This window comes from Chiloscyllium plagiosum, chromosome 8 (assembly GCF_004010195.1).
Source record: "Chiloscyllium plagiosum isolate BGI_BamShark_2017 chromosome 8, ASM401019v2, whole genome shotgun sequence".
NCBI lineage: Eukaryota > Metazoa > Chordata > Chondrichthyes > Orectolobiformes > Hemiscylliidae > Chiloscyllium > Chiloscyllium plagiosum.
The window spans coordinates 93,293,220-93,311,640 of record NC_057717.1 but is presented as its reverse complement, the minus strand read 5'-3'; the positions used below and the strand labels follow the sequence as shown (position 1 = coordinate 93,311,640).

The 18,421-nt window shown below is 43.2% G+C and overlaps 1 protein-coding gene across 1 annotated transcript in view; it reads right to left on the bottom strand.

Annotated features, from left to right (window-relative positions):
• The window catches only part of LOC122552444 (adhesion G protein-coupled receptor E3-like), a 91,471-nt gene that overhangs the window by 60,743 nt on the left and 12,307 nt on the right, over window positions 1–18,421 (bottom strand). The window contains exons 3-6 of the mRNA XM_043695173.1: window positions 13,471–13,545; window positions 8,259–8,396; window positions 3,484–3,575; window positions 259–430 (exon numbers count right to left, since the gene is read on the bottom strand). Of these exons, the coding sequence (XP_043551108.1) occupies window positions 259–430; window positions 3,484–3,575; window positions 8,259–8,396; window positions 13,471–13,545 (477 nt within the window). The remainder of the gene's footprint in view (window positions 1–258; window positions 431–3,483; window positions 3,576–8,258; window positions 8,397–13,470; window positions 13,546–18,421) is intronic.

Genomic DNA, 18,421 nt, shown 5'->3' with positions numbered 1-18,421 from the left:
TCAGTTTTGTCTCTAATCCTTGTCTGGTCCGGCCTACACGCAACTCCAGAGCCATAGCCATGTGGTTGACTCCTAACTGTCCATTCGACACCCTCATTCCATGAGCGAATAAAATTGAGAGTCAAAACAACCATGCTCTCACTGAGTGGAGACAGCTCAGGTATCCTATCCTGGGTCTAAGCTTCCTTTTTGTGAGAGAAGCGGCAGTGTACTGCACTGTTGCAATCAGACCTGATTAAAAATTCATTTGCAATTTACCCAAAGATTTGGATGATGCTGTCAATGTCCCATCAGGTGTGCTCAAGGCAGCAGCCATCATTGAACTGGACACAGTCTGCAGCAGCTTCGAGGCTAGACTGTGTTTGGAGTCAGCCTCCAAGCTCTCCCACTGCAGCTTGCTGATGATTCTCTCTGTGAGATTAGTAATTTCCTGTGGATGAGAATGCACTTATTTATCAAGAGAGCTGAAAACCCATTGATTAAAGAAACAACATTGACAGTGGAGCTCCCCTGCCCCTCTGAACGGTAACATTATATTTGTGCAAATTATTTCTGGAAGAAAGTGGTCAATCCTCCAAGAAGGTTACATTTATCAGCAAATAAAAACTATGAACAAATAGCCTCTGTTCAAGCAGTCAAACAATTTGTTGGATCCCAGCAATTGGATTATAACTATTTATCAATACATGCAGCTTTTTAAAGATTTATTCACAGGGTGAGGGCATTGCTGGCTAGGCCAGCATTTATTGCCCATCCCTAGTTACCCATAGGACAGTTAAGAATTAACCACATTGCTGTGGGTGTGGAGTCACATGTGAACCAAACCAGGTAAGGATGGCAGTGTCCTTCTCGAGGGGGCATTAGTGAACCAGATGGGTTTTTCCAGCAATTGGTGATGGAATCGTGGTCAACATTAGAAGCTTAATTCCACATACCTTTTTATGGAATTCAAATTCCATCATCTGCTGTGGTGGGATTCAAACCCATGTCCCCAGTACATTGGCCAGGGCTCTGGTATTATCACCACTGTTAATCCACTAGGTCATAGAATCCTTTAGGGATCTGAGTAATGTGGCATATGCTGAGATGTATGGTGGAATCAAACAAGAAATCTAGGGAAGCCCATCCTGACTTTGGGAGTGAATTTCTCATTATACAGTTGCCAGTTAAAGAGCATTATAGCTTGTTAAAATGCCTTATTAGTGCATCAACTTACCTCCTTAGTGGCTGGGACAATGCCTCAGTTGGGTGGAGTCAGTGTTAGTTTGAAGGGCAAAAGCACAATGCCCATATCTTCTGGATGCCAATCCATGAAACAGATTCTAGCTACACTGCATTTCCAATCACCCATTTGCAATATGTTCAGAGGGAAGGTGCTTAGCTTTCAAATGATTGTCTAAGATGATTTTCATCACAGTGTTCCCTGACCGACATCTCTCTCAGGCTTGCTTCAGTGAAGCTCAGCACAAACTGGAAGAATAGCACCTCAATTTCCACTTGGGGACTGTGCAGCCCTCTGGACTCAATATAGAGTTCAATAACTTTAGGGACTGAGCATCTTCTCTCATGTCCTTATCCCAACCCCTACAAACCAGGCCCTGTCATCACATGAGCTGCTACCACACACAACCCATTGTCAGCCGTTAATGGACCCCACAAGCAGATATTCCGTCTCCCAGGTTGATCTTTACCCAGTCCTTTGTCTGCCCAACAGTTTTTCGCTTTTTCTAGGTTAGATCTCCATTTGTCATTGACTCCAGTTCTTAATGAGGAGTCAACAGACCTGAAATGTTGACTCCACTTTCTCTCCAGAGATGCTGCCAGACCTGTTGAGTTTCCCAGCAATTTTTGACTTCCACCATTCCATTTGTCTTGGACAATCAAACATTGACATCGCAGTGATGATGAAGTTCGCAGCAATGACTGAAAGAGAGGCCACAGTTTTCTCAAGGTGAACTGTACATCTTCCAAGAGATGTGCAGAACCATCACTTTATCATGTGTCAGGTAAGTTTAATGATGGTCTCAACTGAATGGGAGAAACACCCTCAGTATGTTCTCCATGCAACTCTTTGGTTGGCAAGATGGCTTACAGTAGTCAATCAGTATTTGTTTCTCATGTAAAATAAATTGTTGCTCCCTTCCTAAATTTGTCATTCTTGCATGTGTCCTGATGAGCATAGGACAGAGAATTTCAGCAGCATGTCACCATTTCCAGCTCTGGGTTGGAATCCCACTTCAGGGCTTGATGATCAAGGAAAGTGCTTTTATAATGTGGCCAAACAAGTGGACCATCAACTTGCTTTAGACACAGATCAACGGCAGGCGCTAAGAGTGGGAGGTATTCTTCATCAGCCGTGTGATGGGAAAGATATCGCGCCTACCACTTCACCATCCATAGCTCCAGGGAAACTTGTACCTCACTGTGGCAACTTGGATCTTCTGCATGAACTAAACCACACGCCAAACTTTTAAAAAAACTGAGTTTTGAGATGAGGAAAAAAATTCTACACTGTCCTGCATATCTCCAGGGCATCTCAAATTGCAGCCAACTAAACATATTTCAAGTTCAATCGATATTGCAAAATTGGGGAATATGTCCACAGCACAATGCCACAAATAGCTATCAATTAATCTGCTTCTAGTAAAGGTCTAAACATTGACTGGAGTACTCAGTCCTTCCAGTTTTTCACATTAGCTTGAGGGGATGGCTTGAAAGAAAGGCTGGGATTTAATAGGACGTGTTCCATAGGCTAGGGCAAGGCCTGCCTTGACCGATTGCAAGATTTCTGATCTCAAAAGTTTTATTGGCAATTAACTGCTCACAGTCAGCACTCCTGTCCCTTTAAGGGATGAAGTTGTTCCCCTTCGAGTGACTTGCTGATTGGACGGCCCAGCAGCTCTTCAGTGGCAACAGCGGCACCAGGAGCCATGGCCTGTGCTGGGACTGCAATGGAGTAAGAATCCAAGTAAGTATGGCGGCCACTTAGACAGGGCCTATATAGAGATTTGGGGGTTGATGTTTGTGGGAAGTGTTCGCTTCCGAAGGAAGGAAAGGGGTGATCACGAAGGTCACCAGATCTCAAGGGTTTTTCCAAATTTTACTGGATGGTCTTTTCAGGTGACAAAGTCTACCCAAGCACAACTCCAGCAGCAATACTCCTGCACCCATAGGATCCCAGCCCAAGACTGAAGGAGGCCATTCAACCCATCTCATCAATGCAACATTGGCTTAACAGGTCATCAAAATGTCAGAGCAGTGTTCCCTCAGTACAGCTTGGGGAACATCAGTGAGCATCACATGCTTAAGTCCCTGAATATGAGCCCACAATCCTCTAACCAGCAACACACAGCTCACCTACTGAGCCACAGAAGAATTCATTCTGCTTTACTTGCCATCTCTAAGACCTCCCGGACTTGCCAGTCACCTATCAATGTTGAGTAGTCTGGAGTATGTGAACTTGGGAAAATTTCAATAACTCACCATTACAGAGAATTTCTGCAAATCTTGTTGGTGCAGTTGAAGAATAAACGTACTCAGGTTTCTAGTTTCCTCTAAGACTTTTGAAACATTACCTGAAGATAAACAAGGAGCAATTGATTAAAAGAAAATACTGTGGATGACAGAAATCTGAAATCAAAACAGAGTGCTGGAGAAGCTCAACAGGTTTGACAGCATCTGTGAAGAGGTAATCCAGTACAGCTCTTCAACTGAAGCGTTTGAAGCTCTAAAGAAGATTCATTTCAATTCCAAATGTTAAATATATTTCTCTCTCCACAGATGCTGCCAGATGTGCTGAGGTTTTCCAGCACTTCCTTTTTTTTTGTTCTTTTTTGTTTCCTTTTCTCTTCTTAATTACCCCCACACTACCTGTGGTAGTGCTTCCAGCACTTTCTATTTTCATTGAGAATCAACTGGATTGTTTTATCAATATTCCAATTGTGATGCACAACATTCAAAACTTGGTCAATGTGGAGATTCCCATGATCCTTCAGACAGGATGCTAGGTAGGTAATCTGGTTTAAATGAGGTTTGACTGAAAGGGTTAGCTTTGACCAAAATGCCAGGAAGAATTCCCTTGAAATGGGGCCATGCAGCCTTTTACACCTTACTCTGAAGACTGACAGAGGCTCAGTTTATCATCTCATTCTGAAAGATATTTCCTTGAAAGGTTATGCCCTCTAATTCTAGGGCTGCAAACCATCAATTTGATGACAGCGTTCAATGCCAAACAATGAGCCGCATTTGACCCTTTGCCCACTCTATGAAGGACATTTTTTCTAAACAGGAAGAAGGCTTTGTTAGATGGGCGGTGCATGGAATTAGTGTTGTGTGTTCCTGATGAAAGGCTTATGCCCGAAACATCAATTCTCCTGTTCCTCAGATGCTGGCTGACCTCCTGTGCTTTCCCAGCAACACACTCTTGACTCTGATCTCCAGCATCTGCAGTCCCCACTTTCACCGAGGTGTATAAAATTAGTAACATCACCATGGTGCACAATCAGGGTTCTCAAACAGCCAATTGGTGGCACCCTGGCTACCAAGGGAAGTAATGCATTGTGGGAGATGTCCATACCAAGTGGCAACCGTTTTTACAGTGTGGTGGCTTTTGGGGTTGCCTGCAGTCTGGACCATTGTGCGCCCAATGGAGGCCACTCCCATGCTAGTCCTACCCTTCTCATGTTATCCCCCTACACTGACGCACATTCCACACCCTTACACCCATCACCTTCAACCCATCAGGGCAGCCAGCAAAGTCTAGGAAAATCCTGAATTCATTGGATCCTAAGATCTTCAGGGGCTGGCCACCAACCCCATTCAACTGGCTGGCATCTCCTCGTAGATTTTCTCTTTAATTCACTTAATGGGATTTGAGTAAATTGGGCCAGTATTTGTTGCAATCCATAATTGTCCCTTGAGAAGGTGAGGGTGATCTCCCCTCTTGAACCGATGTATTTCGCCTTCTGCAGGTAGACCCACAACACCATTATGGAGGGAATTTCAGGATTGTGACCACTAAAGGAACAGTGATATAATTTCCAAGTCAGGATAATGAGTGGCTTTGAGAACAAATTGAAGGCAGTGGCGTTCCAATGTATCTGCTGCCTTTGTCCTTTTTGATGGAAGTGGTCATGCGTTTGGAAGGTGATGTCTAAGGAGCCTTGGTGAATTTCTGCAGTGGATCTTGTCGATAGTACACACTGCTGTTCCTGAGCATCAGTGGTGGAGGGAGTGGATGTGGTGCCAATCAAGCAGGTTGCTTTTTCTTGGAGAGTGTCAAGCTTCTTGAGTTTTGCTGGGGCTGCACCCATCCAGGCAAGTGGAGAGTATTCCATCCCACTCCTGACTTGTTCCTTGTAGATGGTGGACAGGCTTTGGGGAGTCAGGAGGTGAGTTACTCGTTTCAGAATTCCTAGTCTCTGACCTGGAGACTGAGATGCAAGTCCCACCTCAAGTCAGCTCAATGGCTCCTGGATGGCTGTGGGGTGAATGTGCCCAATTGGGGGTGGGATGACCATCTCTACATCAAATTCTGCCATTTTGTTTCTCCGGTGGACCAAAATCTTCCTGTCAGTCAGATGTGGGATAACATTGTCCTTCCAGATTGTTTAGTTATGGGAACAGTTTGAAGTAAGTGGACATACATTTCTTTGAGTTTTTAAAGTTGAATGTCAAACTGTTAAAGGAATTAAAAATGATGTACAGATTTTTAAAATTTATTCACGGATCTGGGCATCACTGGATTAGGCCAACATTTATTGCCCAGAGGTCAGTTAAGATTCAACCACATGAGTTACCGTTAGGTAGAGTGCTGAAGAAGATCTTTGGCATATTTGCCTTCATCGGTCAGAGCACTGAGTAAGCAGGTGGGACTAGTTTAGTTTGGAATTATGTTTGGCGTGGGACCAATGAATCTGTTTCTGTGCTGCATGACACGGAGTACAGGAGTTGGGACATCATGTTATGGCTGTACAAGACATTAGTAAGACTGGATTTGGAGTACTGCATACATTTCTGGTCACCTTGCCGTAGAAAGGATGTTATTGAACTGGAATGGGTGCCAAAAAGATTTACAAGGACGCTACTGAGATTTGAAGGCTTCGTTATAAGGAAAGGATGGATAGGCTGGGATTTTTTTCTCCATGGAGCATAAGAGGCTGAGGGGTGACTTTATGGAGGTTTATAAAATCATGAAGGTCACAGATAAAGTGAACAGCCAAGGCTTTTTTTTTTCTCCAGGTTAGGGGAGGTCAAAACTAGAGGGCTTGGGTTTAAGGTGAGAGGGGAAAGATTTGAAAGGGACCTATGGGGCAATGCTTTGACACAGAGGGTGACAAGTATATGAAACGAGCTGCCAGAAGAAATGGTCATGGCGGGTACAATTAAATTTAAAGACATTTGAGTGGATACATGACTAAGAAACGTTTAGAGGGATATGGACCAAATGGGAGTAGTTTGGTTTAGGAAACTCGGTTTGCATTGAGTTGTGCCAAAGGGCTTGTTTCTGTGCTGTATGACTCTGACATCGTTGTGGGTCGAGAGTCACATGTGGGCCAGAGTGGGTAAAGATTTCCTTTCCTAAAACACATTGAGTAATTATTGTCACCTGTACCAAGATAGTGACAAGTATTGTTTCGCGTGCTAACCAGACAAATTCTATCTGACATGAGCACATCAGGGCAATATAACAATGCAGAATATAGTGTTACAGCTACAGAGAAGGTGGAGAGGAAGATCAACTATCATATGAGAGGTCCATTCATAAGTCTGATAACAATGGGGAAGAAGCTGTTCTTAAATTTATTTGTATGTATTTTCAAACTTTTGTATCTTCTGCCAGATGGAAGTGGGTAGATGAGAATATAACTGGGCTGAAAATGTGTTGCTGGAAAAGCGCAGCAGGTCAGGCAGCATCCAAGGAGCAGGAGAATCGACGTTTCGGGCATGATCCCTTCTTCAGGATTAGGCCCGAAACGTCGATTCTCCTGCTCCTTGGATGCTGCCTGACCTGCTGCGCTTTTCCAGCAACACATTTTCTGCTCTGATCTCCAGCATCTGCAGTCCTCACTCTCTCCGAGAATATAACTGGGGTGGGAAGGGTTTGTTGATAATGCTGGTTGCTTTCCTCAGGCAGTGGGAAGTGTAGACGAAGTCAATAGAAGGAAGACTGGTTTGTGTGATGGTCTGCTCTGTGTAATTTCTTGCAGTCTTGAGCAAATCAGTTGCCATACCATTCTGTGATGCATCCACATAGGATGTTTTCCGTGGTGTATCTATAAAAATTAGTCAGAGTCATTATGAACCAGATGGGTTTTACCACAATTAGAAGTGGTTATCATGAGTTCAGTTTTTTTAAATATTGAATGAAATTTGGTTGGATCAACTCTTACCTCCAAGGACATTTGCCTGGAATTATGGACTGTTAAACCAGTAATCTACACCACCATCTCCCACCTTTTGATGGGTAGTGGTGAAGAAACCTACTCCCACCGGAGGGGAAACAATGATTAAAAAGATAAAATAAAAGCTAGCCTTTTAGTGGTACTTGATTTCCACAATTGAAATATAGAGAGTCAAGTGGCCTACTTAAGTACCCAGAGACTCTAAAGAGCGACTACTGGGTCACTAGGTTTCTGGGAAGGAACCAGATGTATGAAGTGATGTGCTTTGTGAATGAGCGAAAGAGCACAGAAAGTATGAGAGAGTGGTTTTATCTTTTACCAAATGGATTGACCTAATAAAGACCATTTAGTAGGAAAATCAAGGGAGCATTTCTTTCAAATGAGGAATCTGGAACTTTCCACCCTACCTGGCTGCAGAAAAGGGCAACGGGAGATTCAAAGGCTGCGGTTCATTGATTGTTGTTTGTTAGAGGTCTCAAGGGACAGATAACAATGATAGTCAAAAAAGGTCCCGAGCAGCAGATCAGCCCTGAGTGGAAGGGGCTGAGACGAGTATGTTAACAACATTTTAAAGGCATTTAGAGAAATACATGAATAGGAAAGGTTTAGAAGGATATGGGCCAAGTACAGGGAAATGGGGTTAGTGGCCGGCTTGGACCAGTCTGGACCAAAGTGCATGTCTCTGTGCTGTAGGACTCCATAAGTGATGAAGTAATGCTGCATTCCCTCCAATATTGCTAGCTAGGAAAGCGAAATATTACTGTGTTCTTTTCCTATCCTTATACTTACAAGAATTTTTTTATAAAAGGCCTTGGCCCCATCACCAAGAAATCTCAACTATAAAAATGCCCTTACTTCTGCACTCTGTCGAACTTTGAAAGGTGAGCTCTCCTGAAGTCGAGACATACCCTTCCTCGCACATACAGTAGTAACCTCTGTTTGCTCGGAAATATTGTGCATGAAGACCGCACGTGGAAGCCAAATCTGCATTGTCTGTAATAAAGGTGAAATGATCAAAAAAAGCAAGTCCAGAGTCTATTTGTTTGTTTGAAATTAACTGCTTTGCGCATTCTGTAAAGTTAAAGGCTTCCTTTTTACACGACTGGTGTGAAACTGTGTCTTGTGTTATTGGTCAAATTGTCCATGTTGGTCACAAGGTCACAGGCAACTCGTTTGCTCTTCCTTAAAATTCCACAAGAACTTAAGCACATCCCTGATGGTGGTTAAGATGACACCCCTGGCAGCTCGGTACACTTTCAGCAGCCCAGTGTCATCTGAGATTTTCTGCCTCGGATCTCCGTAGTGGGATGTGAATGTGAACTCAAAAAATTTCAGGCACTGGCTGAGAGAAGCCACAAACCAACCCAGAGATAATTCTTTCAATACTGCACAGTGATGAGTGAAATAGATCCTGCTCTTGGACTGACTGGTCTTTGTGTTCAGAGAAAGCCTGGCCCTTAATCATGTGGAAACAAAGAATAAAAAGAGAAAATAAAAGCTACCCTTTAGTGGTACTTGAATTATATGATTAACATACAGAGAGTCAAATGGCCTACTTAGGTACCCAGAGCACTGAAAGAGTGACTGCTGGGTCACTGGGTTGCTGGGGAGGAACCACATGTATGAAGTGATGTGTTTTGTGAATGGACTAAAGAGCACAAAGCTTATGAAAGAGTGGTTTCATTCTTTACCAAATGGGTTGACCTAATAAAGACCATTTAGTAGGAAAATCAAGGGAGCATTTCTTTCCAGTGAGGAATCCGGAATTTTCAACCCTATTTGGCTCCAGATTAGGGCAGTGGGAGATTGAAAGGCTGCGGTTCATTGATTGTTGTTTGTTAAAGGTCTCAAGGGACATTTAACAATGATAGATACAAATGGCCCTGAGCAGCAGATCAGCCCTGAGTGAAGGTGGTTGAGGTAGATATGTTAATAATATTTAAAAAGCATTTAGACAAATACATGAATAGGAAAGGTTTAGAAGGATATGGGGAGAAAATGAGGTCTGCAGATGCTGGAGATCAAAGTTGAAACTTTATTGCTGGAACAGCACAGCAGGTCAGGCAGCATCCAGGGAACAGGAGATTCGACGTTTCGGGCACAGGCCCTTCTTCAGGAATGAGCAGAGAGTGTTCAGCAGGAGAAGATAAAAGGTAGGGAGGAGGGACTTGGAGGAGGGGAGTTGGAAATGTCTTCTTCTTGACCTCTCCGCCTCCACCCTACTCCGACCTATCACCCTCACCTTGACCTCTTTCCACCTATCACATTTCCAACGCCCCTCCTCCAAGTCCCTCCTCCCTACCTTTTATCTTCTCCTGCTGAACACTCTCTGCTCATTCCTGAAGAAGGGCCTGTGCCCGAAACGTCGAATCTCCTGTTCCCTGGATGCTGCCTGACCTGCTGTGCTGTTCCAGCAATAAAGTTTCAACTTTGATATCCAAATGAATCCAACAAGAACTGGACCAAGCATATGTGGTACTCATAATCTTCTTCATCCTAAGTATACGCATGATTTTACTACAACTGCTAAGTATTTCATCAGTAATATTTTCAGCAACATAACACAAAACATCGCAGATAAGAAAAACTGCAGCATATTAACATGCCAAATTTCCCCTAAAGTAAATGCATTAAAATTCCATCAAATTTGACAATATTGTTATGTATTTGGCTTTAAGGGGTTAACACGTAGGGGGTTCCATACAACAGCCAAGCAGGGTGAGATCAATAGTTGTGATGTTGAGAAGATATGCTCTTCTTCATTAGGGTAAATAAAACCACAGAAAGTAGACAAAATCAAACACAAAATATTGCTGAGGAAAGGAGTGAACAAAGACAGAAATGGGAACTATTTAAATGTAAATCTATGATTCGCTCCAGTAATAATATCTAACAATATTCAATATCTAGGATCATACCAAAAGAGTACTTTGAAGTATTAAAGGGATTTTCTGCTATCTAGTGATCTCTGAGGCATGAAGTTTCCCTTTCTTGATATGTGCAAGATCAAGACAAACACTAGGCATACAGTAACAGTGATATCACCGCAGGGAGTTGGCAGCCAATTACACTGAAGTATTCTCAAACAGCAAATCAGAAAGTAAAATGCAGTAAAATCTTCTACTCAATTAAAATTTCCACAGAGTAAATACAAATCATCAGTGATACACATGGGATTAAAGTAGCTGAAATATCATAACTTTTTTTTAAATTTGAAAAAAACATTATTGCCATAATAATGGCAAAAAAGCATCCCAGTGATATAACATTAGATTTCTATGAGTAACTATTGAGTTATTAAAATTAAATTGCATTTATATAGTAACTGTTATGGCCACAGAAACTGCTGAACACTCTCTGCTCATTCCTGAAGAAGGGCCTGTGCCCGAAACGTCGAATCTCCTGTTCCCTGGATGCTGCCTGACCTGCTGTGCTGTTCCAGCAATAAAGTTTCAACTTAGAAGGATATGGGCCAAGCGCAGGGAAATGGGGTAAGTGTGGATGGATATTTTGGTCAGGTTGGACTTCTGGTTGACTCATTCAGCGTAAAGACCATCTCTCCTCTTTCAAACTATTGAGCTGAAAGATAATCAGGGGCTCTCAAACACCTCAAAGCCAAGAGGAAACTTGCCTGAGGAAGGGTAGAACATAAATTATAGAAACAATGGGGTTACTTTATCTGGCGGTCACTTAGCTAGGTAGGTGGGTTGTAATGTGGAGTGACACCAAAAGCGTGGGTTCCAGTCCCACTACAAGCTGGGGTGACCATGAAAGACGCTCCTTCTCGATCTTGCTTGAGGTGTGGCAACACTCAGCTTAAAGTATCACTGGTTGTCTCTCTCTAACAAGGGAGTGGGCATATTCGGGTAGACGGAAATCAGTTGGGGCTCTTTTCACTAGGAGCAGCAAAGGTAGAGTGAGGACCTTATTGAGATGTGTAAGATTATGACAAGCACCCCCCCCAATTGTGGGGTCAGTATCCAGGAGGCATAAGAAATGGAAGCCAAAACGTTGAGAATTTTTTTTATAAATAAGTGAGTCTGGAACTGGGTGGTGGAGTTAGAAACCACTGCAATATTTAATGAGTATTTTGCTATTTACTTGTATTGCTGAGGCCTCCAGGACTAAGCGATGGAAAATGAGATTAGTGTCGTCAGATTTTTGTTGACTGTTGTGGCCACAGTGAGCTGAATAACCTCCTTCTGTGCTATAACTGTTTATAAGTCTAAGTGAATTTCTACCTCCTACTCTCAGGCTGATCCATTAACCCTGAACTGAGGAAATAATCAGGTCTCTTTTTTCAGACAAATAAGTGTATTTGGGTTTCTAAGCAATAGAGTTAAAAGGCTTCATGTTCTTTATAAATAATGACAATTGTGGAGCAAACATTGAAGGAGTTATTAAATAAATAGAAGAATAGATGTCTTACTAGAGGAACTGTCACCAGAACCAGATGAGGCTTGATAATCCATTATATTTTCATCCATTATCTCTGGATAAATGCCATGGGAAAGGTAAAGAGAATATGGATTAAAAATAAGGATTAATATGGAAAAAGGAGGGAAAATGAAAAGTGTTGATGGACAATATTAACTTGTAAACAGAGATCTTGTATCTCGTCATGCTGTTTTATGATCAGGCCATTCAGCCCCTCAAATCAATGAGATCAAGGCTGATCTATGGCAACTCCACATATCTGCATATAACTCCATGTATGGGATTTGGCCCATTTCCCTTAATACCTTTGCTTAACAAAAAATGTATCAATCTCAGATATAAAACTAACAACTGATCCAGCATCCACTGCTGTTTGTGGAAGAGAGGTCCATACCTTTCCCACCCTTTGTGTGTCGAAGTGCTTCCGAACATCTTGCTTGAGGTGTGGTGACCCTCAGCTTAAAGCATCATCACTAGTTGTTTCTCTATAACAAGGGGTCGGGGCTATTCGGGTAGAGGGAAGATTGGAAATCAGTTGAGGCTCTTTTCATTAGGGGCAGCAAAGGTATATGAGGACTTCACTGAGATGTGTAAGATTAAGAAGCATGGGCAGCAAGGCACAAAGATACTAGTGGAAAGTTGTACATGGAATGTGAGGACATAGTGGAAGCGCTTAATGAATACTTTTCTTCAGTATTCTAATGTTTCGATATTCCAACTTTTCCAATGTTAGCGAGAATACGGAGATCCAGGCTACAATAAGATTGAGGTTGACAAAGAGGAGGTTTTAGCAATTTTGGAAGATCTGAAAATAGATAAGACTCCTGGGCCAGATGGGATTTATCCTCTGATTCTCTGGGAAGCCAGATGGGAGACTGCAGAGCCTTTGGCTTCCATCTTTATGTCATTTGTTGAGAAGAGTAGTGCCAGAAGAGTGGAGGATAGAAAATGTTGTTCCCTTGTTTAGGTAGGGACAACCCTGGTAATTATAGGCCAGTGAGCCTTACTTTTGTTATGGGTAAGGTGTTTGAAAAGGTTATAAGAGATAGGATTTATAATCATCTGGAAAGAAAGAACTTGATTTGAAATAGTCAGCACTGTTTTGTGAAGGGTAGGTCATGTCTCACTAACCTTATTGAGTTATTCGAGAAGATGACAAAACAGGTGGATGAACGTAAAGTGCTTGATGTGGTCTATATGGACTTCAGTAAGGCACTTGACAAGGTTCCACACAGTAGGCTATTGCACAAAATACGGAGTTTCGGGATTGAAAGTGATTTAGCGGTTTGGATCAGAAATTGGCTAGCTGAAAGAAGACAGGGTGGTGATTGATGCCACTGCAGTTCATCATTTTTATAAATGATCTGGATCTGGGCGTAGAAGGATGGGTTAGTAAATTTGCAGATGACACTAAGGTAGGCAGAGTTGTGGATAGTTAATGCAGAAAAGTGTGAGGTTATTCATTTTGGAAGACATAACAGGAATAATCAGGTCTCTTTCTTCAGACAAATAAGTGTATTTGGGTTTCTAAGCAATAGAGTTAAAAGACTTCATGTTCTTTATAAATAATGACAATTGTGGAGCAAACATTGAAGGAGTTATTAAATAAATAGAAGAATAGATGTCTTACCAGAGGAACTGTCACCAGAACCAGATGAGGCTTGATAATCCAATATATTTTCATCCAGATCTAAAAGATCATGCTCTGGATAAATGCCATGGGAAAGATAAAGAGAATATGGATTAAAAATAAGGATTAATATGGAAAAAGGAGGGAAAATGAAAAGTATTGATGGACAATATTAACTTGTAAACAGAGATCTTGTATCTCATCATGCTGTTTTATGATCAGGCCATTCAGCCCCTCAAATCTGTTCTGCTATTCAATGAGATCAAGGCTGATCCATGGCAACTCCACGTATCTGCATATCACTCCATGTATGGGATTTGGCCCATTTCCCTTAATACCTTTGCTTAACAAAAAATGTATCAATCTCAGATATAAAATTAACAACTGATCCAGCATCCACTGCTGTTTGTGGAAGAGAGGTCCATACCTTTCCCACCCTTTGTGTATCGAAGTGCTTCCGAACATCTTGCTTGAGGTGTGGTGACCCTCAGCTTAAAGCATCATCACTAGTTGTTTCTCTATAACAAGGGGTTAGTACTGGGCTAATGGTAAAATTCTTGGCAGTGTAGATGAACAGATTGTCTGTGTCCAGTTGCATAAATCCCTGAAGTTGCCACCCAGATTGATAGGGTTGTAAAGAAAGCATCTGGTGTGTTGGCGTTTATTGATAGGGATATTGGGTTTTGGAGCCACGAGGTCATGCTTCAGCTGTACAAGACACTAGTAAGGCCCCATCGGGAGTATTACATGCAGTTCTGGTAATCGCATTATAGGAAGGATGTGGAAGCTTTGGAAAGGTTTCAGAGGAGATTTACTAGGTTGGTATGGAAGGGAGGTCTTACAAGGAAAGGCTAAGGGAGATAAGGCTATTCTGTTGGAGAGAAGAAGGTTAAGAGGTGACTTAATCGAGCCGTATAAGATAATCAGTGGGTTAGATAGGGTAGACAGTGAGAGCCTTTTTCCTCGGATGGTCAACACCAACACAAGGGGACATAACTTTAAATTGAGGGGTGATAGATTTAGGACAGATATTAGGGGTCGTTTCTTTACTCAGAGTAGCAGAGTTAGGCCATTCCATGCCTGCAACAGTAGTAGACTTGTAAACATTAAGGGCATTTAAAAGGGGCATTGGACATACGTATGAATAATAATGGAATGGTGTAGGTTAGATGGGCAGATTATTTTCACAAGTAGACACAACATCAAGGGCCAAAGAGCCTCTACTGCGCTGTTAACGTTCTATATTCCAGCTCTCAAACTTTGTCCTAAGTTCTAAAATCTCTAACTAGTGGAAATAATTTTATGTATCCAGTCTTTTCTTGTTTATATCTTGAAGACTTTTAGGAAATCACCCCTTAAACATTTAAAATCTCGAATACAGGCCCTAATCTCTCCTGATAACTTAGTCCAAATATCATTCTTGTAAACATACAATATACTCCCTCCAAGGTCAGTCTATCCTCACAAAAGTGTGGTGTCCAGATCTGCTCACTGTACTTCAAGTAGGATCAGCATTCCATTAGCTTTCTTGATTATTTTCTGTCATGTTCAATACATTTTAAATATCTAGTCACCTAAACCCTCGAGTCTCTTTCCAATTATTTGTGAAATTGTCCTATTTATGGTCTAATACTCACTTTGGGTGCAGAGTAGATTCAGCTTCGGACTTAAAAACTGGTGTCAAACATGTTGCATCATGATCGCACTGCCGAAAGCCAGTTATTACTAATTATTATGAATTGGTTAACTGCAGTTAATAAATCAGCCGTGACCCAAAATACTTCCCATTTTATGGCAGCCCTGCTGCCTCACAGCACCAGGGGCCCGGGTTCAATTCCAACCTCAGGTCGATGTGGAGTTTGCACAATCTTCACGTGCCTGCGTGGGTTTCCTCTGGGTACTCCAGTTTCATCACACAGTCCAAAAATGTGCAAGTTCAGTGGATCGGCTAGGTTAAATTACCCATTGTGCCCAGGGATGTGCAGGCGAGGTGGATTAGCCATGGGAAACGCAGAATAGAGTGGGGGAGCTACGTCTGGGTGGGATACTCTTCAGAGGGTTAGTGCATACTTGGTGGGCTGAATGGCCTCTAGCTGCACTATAAGCTTGGCTAAGAGTTGCCAGGAGCTTCATGGTCCAAACCTTTCCAGGACTCAAGCAGGTGGCCTTTCCCTTAGTCCTTCTAAGTTTCAAGTGCCTTGTTTTGTGGAAATCGTTGGTTGCCTCTCTCTCCACCACATCCTTGGGCAATGATTACCAGGTCATTGTCACACATTGTAAAACCATTCCGCACATTCTCTCTCTCCTTCCCAAATCTCTAAATGCGAGTTGAAGGATCTGTCGTACGATTGTCACATTGGAATAGCTTGCTTTTGTTGATCTTGTCTCAAACTTTCAGATGACTGCAAGCCTCTACCAAAGCTCCTTTCAGACTCCCTTGCACCATGGAGAACAGGGCCCTGCTTTCTGCAGTCTCACCTCGCACTTACATCTCTTTGCCCCTCAAGCCACTTTGCCAAACATTTTCTCACTGTTGCTAAAATATATGGCGGCCAGGCGAGTCACAATGCTCAAATCATGGCTCGACGAGATTTCAGTTAAAGCTCCCTGCTTTTGTGACTTGATATCTCTCTTCATAAAGCACTGGGTTCTGTCTGCTTCCCTAACTGTCCTCTCGGCATTCCTCAAACTTCGCTCCTTGACAAGGAAATCTTCAAAAAGATGGCGGTGGAGTAGCGGCATGGTGAACAGCCATAATCCCTTCTTATTGTTTTCACTTCTGCTCTTCTTTTCCCTCCACTTTCATAGTCTTTCTCGGCATCTTCAGCGAGAATGGCCCAGCGTCCCAAGCATGTGCAGCAGCGGTCGCTGCACGGGCGTTGCCGTCTCGCGGCCATTTCTGTTTTACATGCTTGGGACCAGGCCATGAGCAGCTCTAGCTGTGGGGCTGAGGTCGTGTGAGCTTCACTGTAAGCGGTGGAAGAATCTGGAATTTACAACCAACGGCGCAACACAGGGTGGGAAAGGGGAGCAGGAGGCACGTGACCAGGCCCGTGGCTCCAGCGCAGGTCGCCACACAAATGGTGTCGTGTCGCCGACATTTTTGTTTTGCGCGCGTGGGACCGGGCCTTGTGCAGCCCCAGCTGCACAATCAGCTCTGGCTGTGGGGATATGAGGCCGCTTGAGCTTCACCGTTGGCGGTGGAAGAATCTGGAATTTGGACACGACGGCAGAACCTGGGGAGGGGAGCAGGAGGCACCTGAGCAGGCCCGTGGCTCCAGCGCAGACATTGTGGTTGTAGGAGTGGTGGGGAAGTGGAAGTTCCACTTCCCTCGCCCCGAACCCGGAGCCCCTCACAGAGACCCTGGTCGATGTCAAGCAGCAAACGGTTGCAGAGGGGAGGATTAGAAGAGGAAAGATTGCGGTAAAATTTTGTGTATTTTCGTCTTCCAAGATGGTGCCTGTAACGTGGCGGTAAATCCAAATCTACAGGTCTAAATCTGAACGGTTCCAGGGATGAGGTTAGATTGAAGAAATTGGGATTGTTCTCCGTGAAGAGAAGGAGGCCGAGAAATGTTTTCAAAATTATAAGAGGGTTGGATACAGGAGTTTGGGAAAAAGAACTGTTGCCATTTGCAATAAGAACAGAAGTGAGGGAGCATAGATTTAAAGTGATGTACAGAAAATGCAAGGGTTATGGGAGAAATGTCATTTCCATTCTGAGAGTATGTTGGGTCAGATGGGACAGGGGCAGGTTCAACCGAGCCACTCGAGTGGATGGTTAGATGGATGGAGTCGTGCGCAAGGGTTACCAGGGGATAAGGCTGGGTTGGCATTCGGTAATGATCCTCGTTTGAAGAACCAGTGCAAACATAGTGGGCTAAATGGCTTCATTCTGCACTGTAACAATTTTCTGACGTGTTGCCACCTTCCAAGATCGATGCACGCGATCTCTCAAATTCCTTTCTCCCTTTGCACTGCGTGGAGCTGTGTATCCAAGATGGCGGCAAGGTAGGGTTTCTGAGCTGGACCTCATCTGCTCTGTCCATTTCTTTGCTTCCTTCCCACCTCCCTCTTTTCGTTCTTTTCTACTTCTTTCTTTTTACCTCCCGTACTCGGGTGGCAACGGCGATGTCTGGGTTGAAAGCTGACTCCGACTCCCAGCCTCGAGGTGAAGCCTAGTGGGGTCTGGGCTGAAAGGATTGTTATTGTGAACTCTTAATTTTCTATTCTTCTAATTTATTGCTGGACTTTTGTTTCTTTACTCTTCTAATTGTTTTCGTGAAGAATTTGTACTGAAAAGGCTGTGCAAAACTAAGTAGGTGTCTAAGATGGAGTTGTAAGTGGTGATTTGTAAACCTTTCACTGCACTCATGTGGGTACATGTTGCTCCTTGAGCTTGTTCAAGGAGCAACTATTGAGTGTCCTTGATAAGAATGTACCCGTCAGGCAGGGAGGAAAGGGTCGTGTGAGGGAGCCGTGGTTTAATAAGGAATTGGAATCCCTTGTTAAATGGAAGAGGGCGGCCTATGTAAAGATGAGGCGTGAAGGTTCAATTGGGGCGATTGAGAGTTATAAGGTAGCCAGGAAGGACCTGAAGAGAGAGCTAAAAGCAGCAAGGAGGGGACATGAAAGGTCCTTAGTTGGTAGGATTAGGGAAAACCCTAAGGCTTTCTATAGGTATGTCAGGAATAAAAGAATGACTAGGGTAGGAATAGGTCCAGTAAGGATAATAGTGGGAAGTTGCGTGTGGAGGCTGAAGAGATTGGGGAGACACTGAATGAATACTTTTCGTCAATATTCACTCAGGAACAGGACATTGTTGTCAATGTGAGTACTGAGTCACAATTAAGTAGAATGGATGGCTCTGAGGTATGTAGAGAAGAGGTGTTGGAAATTCTGGAAAGGGTGAAAATAGATAAGTCCCCTGCGCCTGATGGCATTTATCCTA